General features: G+C 40.2%; 1 protein-coding gene across 5 annotated transcripts in view; it reads left to right on the top strand.

The window, feature by feature from the left end:
* The window catches only part of NOL4L (nucleolar protein 4 like), a 188479-nt gene extending 181838 nt beyond the window's left edge, over positions 1-6641 (top strand). For all 5 annotated transcript variants that reach the window (XM_015282617.4, XM_015282618.4, XM_015282616.4 and 2 more), the window contains one exon: positions 4685-6641. In XM_015282617.4, coding sequence (XP_015138103.2) covers positions 4685-4878 — 194 coding nt within the window. In that variant the 3' untranslated portion in view covers positions 4879-6641. The remainder of the gene's footprint in view (positions 1-4684) is intronic.
* The last annotated feature ends 8014 nt before the right edge of the window (positions 6642-14655 follow it).

The following is a 14655-nucleotide window of genomic DNA, read 5'->3' as shown; positions in this document are numbered from 1 at the left end:
TATTTAGCTTGATATGATTCCAGCAGGAACTGTTTCACTTCACAGGGGAAATTAGGTCTGTGTAACTGAACTGAGGTGGTAAATGTACTATATTCCTGTGTTCAAGTGTCAACCAGGTGGCCTCTCCAAGGGGTGGAGGGACAGTACCTCAAAGTCTTCAGAAAGTATACTGCAGAGATTATAAAGGAAAGGATCTGTCTTGTGAACATGTTTAACCCACTGCTTAAGAGAAAATAGTGCAGCTATAGGAACATGGGTGGTGACAATAATGAGTTACACTCATGCACTAAGAAAAATAGATAAAAGTAAATATCCAGTTTTCACCTTTACACTGTGTGCTTGATCTTTACTTGCACGCTGCCACAGACACTGTGGAACCTGCCAGTGGTTGCATATAGGATTTTTAATTGTCCTGAAGTACTCTAGGATGGGAAATAATATGCTAAATCATGCAGTGCTACCTTGAAGGACCTTGACACTGAAAAATTTTTGCAAGAAATTCAGATTAGGCTTTCCCTCTATTTAAAGATACACTCCCACGTTCCTGTGAAGATTGGCAGGTAATAAGTACTGTTAAGCATATGAAGGAAATACTTCTACTTAGGAGAAATAGTGTATAAGCCACTTGTCTTTCTCCATATTTAGTCATCTGTAGTGATGGCTTCTGGAGATGGAGGTATATGAAATGCATTCTGTAACCAGCTATTTTATGAAGCCTGCAGAATAGCTGTGATTTATTTGCCTGGGTAAAGGAATGTGGTGGAAATGTATTAAGTTTTAGGTTCCTGTTTTTCAATAGCTAAATTGAACAAAATTACACAGGAAAATCAATACTAGAAGAGTAAGGATGCATTTATTCCTTATCCTAGGATCATAGAATGGCTTGGGTTGGAAAGGGACCTCAAGGATCAAGTTCCAACACCTTGTCACAGGCAGAGCCACCAACCTCCAGGTGTGGTACTAGACCAGGCTGCCCAGGGCCCCATACAACCTGACCTTGAACACCTCCGGGGATGGGGCATCTACAGCCTCTCTGGGCAGCCTGTTCCAGCACCTCACCACTCTCTGTGAAGAACTTCCCCCTGACATCCAATCTAAACCGTCCCTCTTTGAACTTAAAACCATTCCCCCTTGTATCACTGTCAACCCTTGTAAAAAGTTAATTCCCTTCTTGAAGGACTAGTTATGACTGATAGAACTACAGATAAGATAAAGCATTTTTAGCATAAAGCAGCCTGAACAATCTTTAATAATCTTTAATATTGCCAGTAAGTGTCTATTGTAGCTATTAAAAGCTGAATCCAGTGTAATACATCATGAGGTGAGTGTCTGAGTGAGATATTGTCCCAGATATAAAGCTTGGCCTGTCATTGGCGAGCTTCGGAGGTGAGGCATAAGGGTCACACTGCAAAATCAGAAGAACTGAAGTCCTTATCCTCATATCAAGCGTGGCTTCTTTTCCTTTGGTTTGGTTCTCTGACAGCATGTGTAGCTTCCCTTCCGGGAAGGCAGGGTATATTAACTTACTGAAACTATAACCAAGAACTCTTCTGTATGTCTGGGTTTCTTTGTTTTATTGCCTGAGATGCTTTTATTTGAGGGGAAGGAGGACAGCAATTACTTGTTGAGAACAAAGCAGAACTTGCCTTGTGAATGAAAAACCTATTTTCCTACTACTTATGAATAAAAAGTGTTGTTTGAAGTATCACAGTGAAATTAATTTCTTAATTTTCAGCTGCACTTGCACAAAACAATATTGGTAGTAGGTAGATGGTTGGAAAAGACCTGTAAGGTCATCTAGTCCAACCTTAATGAGTCTATGATTCTATGATTCAAAGATACCTACTTTAAGGAATTGGAGAACTGTCTTCATAATCGTTAATTGGGATATCTAGGAACACAGGGCCAGGTCTGCATTCTGTGTACTCTAGGTTTGTGACAAGTTATACTGGCTTATGCAGGCCCAGCATCAGGTATTCTAGTTTTCCTTTCACTGTGGTGCTTCTACCATATGTCTTTAAACTCATGGTAAAGTAAGTTATACTTACGGTTAAGTAAGTATACTTAAGTAAAACATCACAGGTGTAAGCAAGAACATTTCCATACACTTTCAAATTACAAGTGTAATAACATTCTGTTCAACCACTTAAAATCTAGATTACAAAGGTGAAAAGCCCCTCAGTTTTCTTTCAGAAAAAAATGTGCTCTGCTACAGCAGCTCCATTCTGCCCTATATTGTGTGTGTTTTAGGCTATGACATGAACAAGAATCAAGGCAAGAGCATGAAAGCTAAAGTAGGTTTACCTGGAGCACAATGCCCTCAATATGTCAGTGGTAGCTTTTTCCACTGCTGCCTCAATAAATATACAAGTCTTTAATGGCTTCTCACCACTGTTCATTCCAGCTGACTTTATGATTACTATACCCTTCTCTGTGCTGGTTTAAGGTTTTACTTGGAAGTATCCTCTGTGCTTCTTCACACTGTGATCGTTTCCCTGTAGCGTATGTTCACACTGAAACAAATTCACTGAGGTCATTGTCCTTTTATTTATCCTTTGAGCTCTGGCAGTCATTTAAAGTCAATTCATTTATGCTAGTGTAAAATTGGATAATACAGTTGTAAGGCTAAGTAGTGTTCATGCCAGTTACATAGCAGGAACTGGGAAGATCTAAGAGGACCCTTTCGGTTTGAATAGTTTCTTTTCATAGCCCCATTCTCCTTTCAGTAGAGGGGAGGTTTTCATTAACTTCAGGGAAAATGGAGACATGGCAATTTCAGCATTCTTTGTGGTCTCAGCCATACTGTTGCATAAACATAAAAGAAAGAAAACAAGAATGTTTTTGACCAGGTTTTCAGCTTCTGGAAATCAGAGCAACTCTTGAGAGTAGTGCTTAATCTAGAAAATGTGTTTTTGAATTCTGTGGTTCTGATGAGATTGAGGTACATCTCTGGAATACAAATTGGTGTGTTTAGTAATCTAAAGTTGAATATGCTAGATTTTATAATGATTCCAATCTCTTTAGAGAAGACCATGTATCCAGTGGGCCAGTGCTGAGAAAGCCTTGGCCCTGACACAGTTTTTCCAGGTGAAACTGAACAGTGATGTTTATCTAATAGGAAAGCAAGATGCACTGCTGTGGATAACTTGATCTCAGTTCCCAGAAGATTAATATTGGATTAGGCTGATCTTCTGCCCAATAAAAGTATAGATTTGCTACACTGTCAAGAGAATGAATGCTATTTATCCAGGATTGCATATAATAAACTTCCTGATATTTACTTACATAGGTATGGGAGAGATGGAACCCCACCCTACAAGAACAGGCAGAGAGCTGGGGCTGTTCAGCCTGGAGATGAGAAGGCTCCATGGCGACTTCATAGTGGCCTTTCAGTATCTAAAGGGGAGCTATAAGAAGGAAGGACAGACTCTTTAGCAGGGTTCGTTGTGACAGGACAAGAGGAAATGGTTTCCCTTGAAAAGATGGGAGACTTAGACTGGGTATAAGGAAGAAGCCTTTTACAATAAGGAGGGTGAAGCACTAGAACAGGTTGTCCGGAGAGGTGGTGGATGCTGCATCCCTGGAGAATTCCAAGGTGAGGCTGGATCAGGCTCAGGGCAACCTGATGTAGCTGTAGGTGTCCTTGTTCATTCCAGGGGAGTTGGACTCAATGTCCTTTAAAGGTTCCTTCCAACTCAAACGATTCTGTGATATGATTCTATGATAGGTCTTTTTTTAAACATATAAGGATATCTGAGTCCAATTTTGACTGTATAAATCTCCAGGAAGAAAAAAAAAACCTATAAACGGTGTTCTGTGGAAAAGACAGACACCTCATCAAAGCACCACACGCCTTAGCTGATAACTGTGGTCTAGGGAATTTCCCCAGAAAGCTAGACTTCATGCTTGCAGGTGGCTTTGCTAGCTGCAGTAATTTGCAGCCTACCTTGGGAATGCTGTCTTCTGCTGTAGCAAACATGTTCTTGAGAGCATTCTTTGATGAGAACGCATTGGTTGCTGCCAGCAGAATGTGGCGATTGCCGCAGGTTCTCTTGCCAGTGCTCAGACCTTACAGGGTCCCTGCAGTATATTGCTAGCTGTATGCAGCCCACGAGAAACTTACAGTGTGTTCCTACCTATATCAGCCAGATCGTCACCAACCTCAGGTCATTCATGACCGGCTATTTAACACATGGCATCGGGGCTATTCAAGTGAATGACCACTTATCTATGTCAGTAAGAGATTCACAATCTGGCCACATGCTAATTGAAGCAACAGAAAGTTGTGAAAATAGATATCTAGAGGGTGTAAGCTCAGTGCGCTGTGATAATGAATGCAAGTGTGCAGATGGCCTGCCTGCCAGCAGCAGATCCCATCAGTGTCAGGTCAAGCAGCTTACACTGCTGGGATACCCCAGGGGCTAAGTTCCTGCTGGCAGAGGACTTGTGTCACGTGAGCAGAATTTTAAGGACCCCTGTCATATAGGAACCACAGTGATTTGTTTTTCTATCAAGGGAATGGTAGCTGAACTGTTACTTGTATGCGCTGCTTCTCTCTGGCACTCAACTGAGAGTACAAATCCACAGTTTTGCTGCTGTGGTTTTGTCGCTACAAACCTGCAGCGGTGAAACGTCTCTGGCAGCGGGATCTGAGCCTTCTTTTCTTTCCCTTTGTTGCCTGCAGGTCCAACAGATCTCAGTATGAAGAGGCAGTTAGCAAGCAGCTCAGGCTCCTCCAGCAGTACGAGCTCCAGGCCCCAGCTGAGCCCCACCGAAATCAACGCTGTGAGGCAGCTGGTGGCAGGGTACCGGGAGTCAGCCGCCTTTTTATTGCGTTCTGCAGATGAACTGGAAAACCTGATTTTGCAGCAGAACTGAGTCACGTGACCCCCACACCGGCCTGGTCTTATCTCAGAGTTTCCACTAATGACATTTTGATTTCCCAGAGCACACACTTCAGTTGCCGCACAGTCTTTTTAGGAGAGTTAATTACCATAATGCCACACTGTTCTTGATCCATAAAGTGATGTGTTAAGGTGCTTCAAGTGAACTTCGACCTCTGGTATTTCTGAGGTACTTTACTGTGTCCAGCCTATTGCTTTTGTTTTAGTGTGTCAGCATAAATATCAAAACAGTGGCTAGCAATTAACTCGTTCTAACGCGTGGAGGAAACAGAAGATGCTGTGATGTTTTTTGATCCAAGATCCAAGTGCAATATTAGTGGAATGTGATACTGACTCATTGGACTTAAAGCTGCAGTATATGGCAAACCGTTGCCAAATGTCCTGTTGCTACAGGGCACGATTGCAATTAAAAGGATCTTGTATTTTAAAAAAATGTAATTTTTATAAAAAACAAAACAAAAGATTTTTTTGTTTTCATTCAAGATTTTTCATTTTTACTTTGGTAAACTTTTTCACTGGTCCTGAAAATGTTTTGAGGAGCTATTGTAAGTCCCCCTTCCTCTCTTGAACCCCTGAATGTGCCCTTCTCCCCAACTTCATATTCTTTCTACAATGAGTAACTCTTGATGCTGGATAATTCTTCCCCTGTGTACTGTAAATTGTCATCTAGGGAATACCTTCCAAGGAAGCATGCATTTCCTGCATTCATACCATTCTCAGCTCCATTCTGTAATATATTGCAGCTTTATTAGCAATTAATAAAAAGTTGAGGGTTTTTTAAAAAATGACATATCATTGAGAAAACAAAACGAGAAGTTGATTTCTTACAGTGAGCTCATCTAACTCCATGATCACTGCTGCTGTCCTAGACAAGTCCCTCTAGTTGTGATTGGATATAGGTGATGAATGTTAAGAGGTTGCAAGTGACAATCTGAAAATTTGCACTCTTGTGTGTATTTATTTTATTTTCCTTAATTTAAACAAAATTCTTATGGAGGAAGGTCACTGACACTTCTGGTATGATTTGTATAATTCCCAGGCCTAGCTAAAAACTGTACAAAAATGTAAATGGATGCAGCTGCAACTATACTGAAACTCTTCTCTCTCTCCCCCACACCTCCCCACCCCCAACTTCTTCCCAATCCCTCTATTTCTTATTTTATAATATTGATTACACATTAATGGTGTTTTCTTTGTGCACTACGGCAGATTTATTTTTAAGTATATAGAAACGGTAATTTAGTTTATGCTTACTGTACTATCTGTTCTGTTGTTTGGCTTTTGTTGAATAACAAGTTTCTTGTGCATTCCTAAATTTGCCTTATTTCATGTACAAAATTTTATGTAATTCCATTTTTTGACAATGAGTTTAAGGCATCGGTGATATTTTATATCTACTTGTTACATATAGTTTTCCAAGTAATGACTGTGATTGTGACCAAGTAATGTGCACTTTTTCTTGTAACTGTGGACATTGCTATGCTTTTTTTTCCTCTAGTGTTTCTAGAATTACTGTTGCTTACAGTTATGTAAAAGAAAAAGAACTTTTGTGATACTGTTGGTGAATATTAATGTGAAAAAGCCTATGAAATATGAGTATTTTGAAGGTACATAGATACACAAACATCTCTAAGTTGTGAACTGATGTTCACATATTTAAATGGGAATTCAAAACCTGAGGGCTGGAATCATTTCCTCTGTTTTGTTTGGGTAAATAAACATATTTCTGTGTTTAAATACATGATTGTGAAACATTATAACATTTAAATTGCCATAGCATTTAAAGTTATAAGAATTATTCTCTTTAGACAGGAAAAACAGACTTCCAGTCCAATTCATGCAGACAGCCAAAGTTCATTTCTCAAAATAATTGGGTAAATCCAGTAGGCTTATCTAGCTGGAGCTTTGTTTTAATGAAGAATTTCCTCAATAAGACTAGAAGCGTGTGGTCTGTAAATCACAAGACCCAAGTCACTAACATTTTATAATATTAAAGTGGCTGGAGGCAACACCGTTTTGCTACTCCGCATTTATTTAAGAAAATGAAAAACTATTGGATGTCTTTTTTAAAGACACTTTTATTCTTGGATATGAGAATATTGGTTCAATTCTTTACTAGCTGCTAACCTATCACTTGAGAGATGCATTTACTTCTCACATCTACTCACCTTCTTAAACATCTACATGTTTGTGAAAGCCTGTAGATTGTCTCTACTATAGAAGTGTGGTCTCTCTAGACATTCAAAAGTCTATTAGGATCTAAGCGCCTTTTTCCTCTCTTCCACTTCTACTTAGCTCCAAGTTCTTCTGCCTCTTGCTTGTCAGAGGGGACAAAGCAGGTACCCTGTGGCAGACTGTTATGTTACTGAGCCAAAAGACAACGCTGGCACATGTTTTCCATAAAGAAGGGTGAAAATTATGCATAGGTTTCATTAGTCCTGTCTTGTAAGGCCAGTATGCAGCAACCAGCAGCTTGTCCAGAAGGCTGTTTCCTAGCCAGGAATGCTTCTCAACTAGACAGCCTCAGTACTTTTTTGAGATGCTTTGCTAAATCCAAATAAGGTCAATAGGCTAGGGAAAGAGTGGTAAGAGATTTATGTCAGCAGCCTACCCTCTGGGTCCTCTTTCCAACTATAATTCCTTCTCTTGGGGGAGAAGTAGGAAAGTTATGGGTCAGCGAATGACCTTCAAGGCCTGCTGTTAGCCTTCACCTTTTTCTGCTCTACCCTCAACCTGCATTAAGCATTCTCCAAGTATGTCTTTTATACCACATCCTCTTCTTCTGGATGCCTTCTCTGAAGTGTTTAGGGCCTTCTTCAATTTTAGAGGCAATTTTAGATGTATCCTCCTTTAAATGTTCACAGAGATACTTAACTTTCAGCCCTCAAGTGCTTTATCTGTGCCAAATTCCAGCAGACTAATGGAGTTTTTAATCTTCAGCTGCTTCTACCTCTGTATACTGGGTTTATTCATCTCTTCTTTGGATGAATCATAGATTCAGCCATAGCTTCCTTTTCTAAGAGTGTACTGAAATTCAATCCCATCCTGTGAGGGAGAAACTATAAATCTCAGTCCACTTTTTTGTGTACAAATATAGATCCAAGCATCACAATCAAATTTGCTCTCTTGGATCCAGTACAGCTCTTACAGCCACCTACTGTGTGCTTGCCCTGAATCTCCTGAGGAAGTAATGGCTCAGGTGAAGAACTCCCTCCAGCCACAGACTGAATAAGGTATTCAAAAATAACTTCAGAGTAACCTTTTACTTAGCCACATCTTCTGTAATCCATGCCTGATAACCTCAGTCTAAATATTGCTATTAGGATAAGGCAAATCCCTTCCAGTATGGGCACATCTCTGAGTATTCCTACCTAAGTCTGCCTTCAGAAAAGCATTCACATTATGTCCAGTGCTGGTATTGTACCAGTGCTTCAAGCTGATGTATGGCTCAGTACACCTCATCCATGCGGACTGTAGGTATTGGAACTCCTTGAGACAGCCCCACATCTTTCCTGCTACCCTTGGGTTTCCTGTCCTAAGGAAGTCTTACTGGAGAATGTTCTTTAATCTCCTTAAATTCCCATCTTATCTGGGGCCCAGAGTACCGAACTTGACAATGGTGTCAGTGCACTGGGCCTCATTAGTCTTAACTGTTCACACTGGGGAGGCAAGTCATTACTCTTACTTTGAATTCCAGGGTGATTTTTGTTGATAGGGCAGGCAACTGTGGGCAGCAGCTTTAGAAACAACCTCACACTGTGGGAGTGGGAAATGCTACCAGCTTAGTAACTTACTAGATTTGTTTACTGTACTTGACATTGTCAGCTGGAAAACTGGAGACAGAACACGAAGAAAGATCTGTGGTCAAATTATTTCTTCTAGGTTGATACCTTGCTCCTTGTCATCAAAGAACAACACTGTCTCAGCCATGATGAACATCTCAAGCTCCACAAAACTAGTGCATGAGTAAGCAAGTTGCCTTTCCCTTATGGAGAATATTCTGAATGAGGAAAAGCAGATGAGCATGTGTATGATCATAGTTACAAAAATGATCAGAAGGTAGCTATACTGAAGGAATTCATATTCTTTCTGTAAGGATCTGAGTGCCTGCTGACAACAGTAAGTGGAGGTAATTTTGTTGCTGAAATTCCATTCAAACTTGGAAAAAAATTTGTTCTTCCTCAAGTTCCTATCCCTGTGTTAAAAACGTACTGTAAATTTGTTAAAATCCTCTCAGTTTGAGAGGCTTGTCAGTCATTCATAATGAAAATGTATACTTTCTACATAAAACTGAGCTATTGGAGACTAGAGTCAGGACTACCCTGACATCCACTACTGAAAACCAATTACTGGAACATGAAAATGAGTTCTGAAATAATGACACAAATCAAGCAATGCCACACAGATGATTACTGCAGTAAGTACCTAAGAATATGAAATGACTCTATGGGAGAAGATCAATCTTGCACTTAGCCTGTATCCTGGCTCTGATAATAAATAATACAGATAAAGATGTGGCAAATATAGCAAATACAGCAATCTAGAAGAATAGATCAGGCATAGAGCAGTGCTTTCAAAATACACATTCATGGCCTGCAACAGTTTGAGGCTGTAACAGGTAAGTTCCCATCCTTTTACTTGCTCATTACTTCCAGCAGAATGAGGGAGAGAATCAGAAGTGCAAAAGTGAAGAAAAAAAATAATAATGGATAGTGTTTAATAGGTGAAGAATAAAACAGAAAATAAAAGAGTGATGGAAAGGGAATCACTCAACACATCTGATCAGTGGACTGGTCCCAGAGCATTGTCTACTTCAGAAAAGCTTTCCCTAGTTTTAGAGAAATTGAGAATGTCATCTGAGTGTGACATTATATGACACAGAATATCTCTTTGGACATTAAGGCTGTGTCCCCTCCTAGCTTCTCATCCAGGTCCAGCCTACTTTCAGAGAGGAAGCACAGTGGAAAACAGAAGGCCTTGATGTAGTTCACTCACTATTCAGCAATAGCTAAAATGTTGGTATGTAACATATGACACTTTTCACCACAAATCCAAAGCAAAATATGGACTATTGTGAAGAAAGTTAGCTCTGTACCAGCCATACCCAGTACAGAGGCTCAGGAGTTTCTTGACCCAAAGGGCATCTTTGTCTTTTGGAATATAAGGGTATTGACCAAAAGCAGAAATCCACTGTGCTCTGCACTTTGCAAATACAGTGAGATATCATACTGCTCTAAAGCCACTCTATCCACATGGATACCAGTGAGTGGGAGGAAAAAAACAGGCACAAAAGACAAACGAGTTGCTTGAGGCTATGCAATCTGTGAATGCCTGAGCCAGGTCCATTGACTCCTTTCCAATATCCTGCCCTAGCAAACAGTACTCCAGATGTGCCAAGTACAGAATGTAAAGTTCAGGGATTGGATTCAGTTTTTCTGCTAAGCTGTCCTCAGGACTGGATCAAATGTTGGGGAGGAGGATGCAAAATGATTTCATATTCCAACCCAAATAATCTGTTCAAATCTCTTATATGCCACTGGAAAAAAAAAAAAAAGAAAATGGAGCAAAAGGGAGCTGGAAAGAATGTAAATTTGTTATCTGCTTTATGAATAGAGACTTTATGTTACACGACTCAAATCAGGTAATTTATCTGTGATAAAAGGGTTTTTTGCAAAGTTTTTCATTCCCTGGTCTAATAATGAATGTCTGGAAACACAATGTAAAGGAATTCTAATTACTGTGACTATATATATAATTTGTTTTGTAAGTATACCTTTGCTGTGGTAAGCCAACTATAAAATTAAGGTGTAAGGATACTTGGGAGAAGGATCCAGTCTACTAACTGTGCATAGATAGGATTGTACACATTCTTCCTGATAGCCTAAGTAACCACTGACTCAGCAGGGGGAGAGTCACAGAATCATGGAAATGTAAAGTTTGGAAAGGATCTCTGGAGAGCATAAAGTGCAATCTCCCACTAAAGCAGGTTCCCTACTGTAGGCCGCACAGGAAAGCGTCCCAGTGAGTCTTGAATATCTCCTCAGTTGGAGTGTAATGCTGTAATGCATGGAAAGTACAGCAGTAATAGAAGACTATCACAGTCCTAGCTACAACAAATGAGAACAAGCCCAAATGTAGCAACTGTAGGCACAGAAACAAAAGAAGAGAAATTGCATACCTTTGGAAGACCTCAAGTAGGCAGGGATATCCAGCAAGATACCCTGACCTCCATTGTCATCCCTTTAAATGAGGTCTGGAAAAGGGTGGATCCTAGCTCCAGCCCTTCTGGTCACTCAGGTGCATTGCATGCATGTGAGTTCCCGTGGGCTGGCTGTGCGTTCCCACCAGGTGCTCAATCACTGGTTCAGGCTGTGATTTAGCACTTCCATACAAGGAGACTCTACCATCTCTCTGGGAAGCCTACTCCAGTGCCCTGTTACCCACGGTAAAGAAGTTTTTGCTCATATTTGTATAGAACTTCCCGTGTTCCAGTTTGTGTTGGTTGCCTCTTGTCCTGTCACTGGGATCTATTGAAAAGAGCCTGGCCACATCCCCTGGACTTCTGCTCATTAGATATTTATAAGCACTGATAAGAATCCTCCAGTCTTGTCTTCTCCAGGCTGAACAGCCTCAGATCTCTCAGCCTTTCCTCATAAGGGAAATACTCCAGGCCCCTCATCATCTTTGCAGCCTTTCACTGCACTCTCTAGAATTTCCCAGTCTTTCTTGAATGGAGGAGTCCAGAACTATATGCAGTACTCCAGATGTGGCCTCACCAGGGCTGAGTAGAAGGGGAGAATCACCTCCCTTAATCTGTAGGCCATGCTGTTATTAATGCACCCCAGTATCCCATTGGCCTTCTTGGCCACAAGGGCACACTGCTGGCTCACAGGCTACCAGCTGACCACCAGAATGCCCAGGTCCTTCTCTGCAAATCTCCTCTCCAGAAGGTTAGCCCCTAAACTGTATTGGTACATCCACTTATTGACATTTTCCTAATGCTTTCCTGGAAACTTAAACCAAATAAAATTTCCATTTTCCTTCAAGGCTAGTATTTTATTATTGTATGGTTGCTAATCAGTTCATAGTGCTGGTTTATTTTTTACACTCAGTCACAACATAGAAAAGCACTTATAGCAGGAAAAGCACAGGGAAAAATAAATAGGAAAAAAAAAGGAAGGCAGGAAAAATAATTTTTATATTATTATTATTTCAAACATCTTTATTTAACTTTTGGAAAAAAAATTATTTGTGGTGACAAACTCAGAGTGCTTTAACTCTGCAGGCTTGACCCATTTATTTCTTCTCATCTTCTGTAGCAGGGAGGGAAGGATTTGCTATATGGAGAAATAGCTTCTAGCTGAGAAAAGCTCTTACTGCCCTAGCCAGCAGGCAGCTTTATTGACATTCATTTGCTGCCCTTCATACTTGAAAATTGCAAGCTACAAGGCAAGCTTCACTTGCAGATCTAGTCCTTAATAACTAGAGGCAGAGGCTAATTTTTAAATGCTTTTTTTTTTTTCCTTCCCAAGCATTTTCTTTTCTTTCTAATACAAACATTTATCTGTAAAGAAAAAAAGAATTGATGGAATTTTCCATCAGTACAAAAATTAAGATAAACATTTAGTTTGGGATCCATGTTCCTCCACCGATACAAGCTCTCTAATTTCGCTTGTAGAATTTGCTTACTGAGGAGTAAACTGAGCACAAACACCAACAAGTGGTGAAGTGCATTGAAGAGGTTGTTTTTTATGACAAGCAGGTACACTGCATTTATTCCTTGTGAATATTTCAATTCTAATTTATGTGAGCATAGCACCTTGCAGACATATAAAAGATTGGCTGGCACCAAACATCCAGACCTGGGTTACTGCTAGCTGCTAAGCAGCAGCAGTTTTGAAACCTTTCCCCAGAACAGTACCCAGAAGAGGATAGCTGCTTTGCTCTGCATTTGAGAAATATTTCTAGAATAGTAGGCACTCATGGGCTCCTGGTGGTTGACACTTCTGTGCTTCCATGATGCTGCCTTAACCTCAGGCAAATTTGTTCTCACACTCATGTTTGGCTTCATTACTGTATTTGTAGAGCTGGGGAAAACTAAAAGAAAAGCATGCTCTTTTTTTCCATCTGTTCTGAGGAATCCATTTAATAAAACTCCATTTTTTTCTTATGCTAACCCTTGAAGAATCTAGAAATCCAGTTGCAAACACAACTGCATGAAAAACACGGTTGCAGCTTCAAACTGAGGGCTGCAAAAATAATTTAAAGTACCCAAAACAGATTTGCATGTTATTGTGCTCCTTGTATCTGTTGTAGTTTCCATGGGTATAAATAGGAGGCATTACTTTCAGGGAAACCTATGTTCATTTCTAATGTGATGTTATGCTCCTCTTTTTTTTCTCCCCCCATTGAGCAGTGACAATTCTGTTTATGTAACATCTCTTTTTTTTTTTTTTTTAACCACAATATTTAAGGGCTAGTAGAAATAAACAAAACCAACAAACAGAAATGAAACCAAAAGCATTTTAACAAGTGCTTGTATTGGTAGCAAGAGATGTAACTAGGAGAAGTCACTAGGCTAGCAATCTGATCAAGCATTGCTATTTTATTCCACTGAAATTTTGATGTGTCTGCACAGGCAAAGGCTTGAAAACTGAACACCCTCTGTGGCATTCCTGCCCCCAGCTCACATGGACACTTGTGGGAGCTGAGCGCCTGCTGCTCTGCAGGCCTGGTGTGCTGAAAGAGAAGGTAAGCGTGAGTTGTACTGTAATTTGTAGCAGCTTATCTCAGTGAATGCACGTGCGCATCTGCTAAAACTTCTTCCCTGCTTTCTGACCATTTACCTTATTTTGAATAGAGATATTCACTTGCAGTCATATCTTGCTGTGATGCTTATACATTCAGAACTGCAACTCCACTGGGACACAACAACATTACAGAGTTAACCCAGACACTTTATTGGCCATTTGACATGTTACCATTACTTTTAATTAACTTCTCACACCAGATAGGTGGTTTTATTTATTTCTTTATTATTTTGCTGGGAAGGATGAAATGAGGATCATCATGAAAACAGACATGGCTGTAAGTGTGTTTTGATGTGCGACAAGAACGTCTAAGCGGACTGCTCTCAGATGTAGCAAATCTGGCATTCATCCTGAATCTCTGTCTTCAAATGAGAGGTTATCATGAAATTCTTTGGAGGATGATACTAACCCACCCCACTGTTAGTGTGCCCCACTGAATGGTAGGTTCAGCTGCTGGAACAAGGGAAATAGGTATATTGCACAATTTTAGGGTAGTGTCAGAGGTTTTAACCTGTTTTACAAAGGTTTTTACCTGTTTTAGCGTACCCAAAAGAAGGAGTGTAATGTCTAGGTGGTAGCATCTAACAAAATTAACCACCATTTTAACCACTGACTTACAGCAATTTAAATAAAATTCCACAGCTGTTAGTGTTTATTTAACCACTTTATCTCCCACGACACTGAATTTTCACAGGTTGCTGTATCATGACACCTACTGGTAGAGATAACCAGAATAAACAGATACAGCTCTTTCTGAATGATGAAATAGATTCTTCAGTTTAAAATGAGATTTTTGTCTCTCATTGAAGTGGTGATTGATGTATGTGCAGCCACACGTGCAGTCACAATTACTGTGACTTAGAAATAAGGTGGGGGAAAGGAAGGGTGGTGGATCTGACACCACAGTGCTTTCAAAGGGGCAGGTGTGCCTCATGTAAATG

Source organism: Gallus gallus, chromosome 2, assembly GCF_016699485.2.
Source record: "Gallus gallus isolate bGalGal1 chromosome 2, bGalGal1.mat.broiler.GRCg7b, whole genome shotgun sequence".
In the NCBI taxonomy this organism is placed as follows: domain Eukaryota; kingdom Metazoa; phylum Chordata; class Aves; order Galliformes; family Phasianidae; genus Gallus; species Gallus gallus.
The sequence above is the reverse complement of the archived record's forward strand: the minus strand, read 5'-3'. Positions and strand labels throughout refer to the sequence as shown.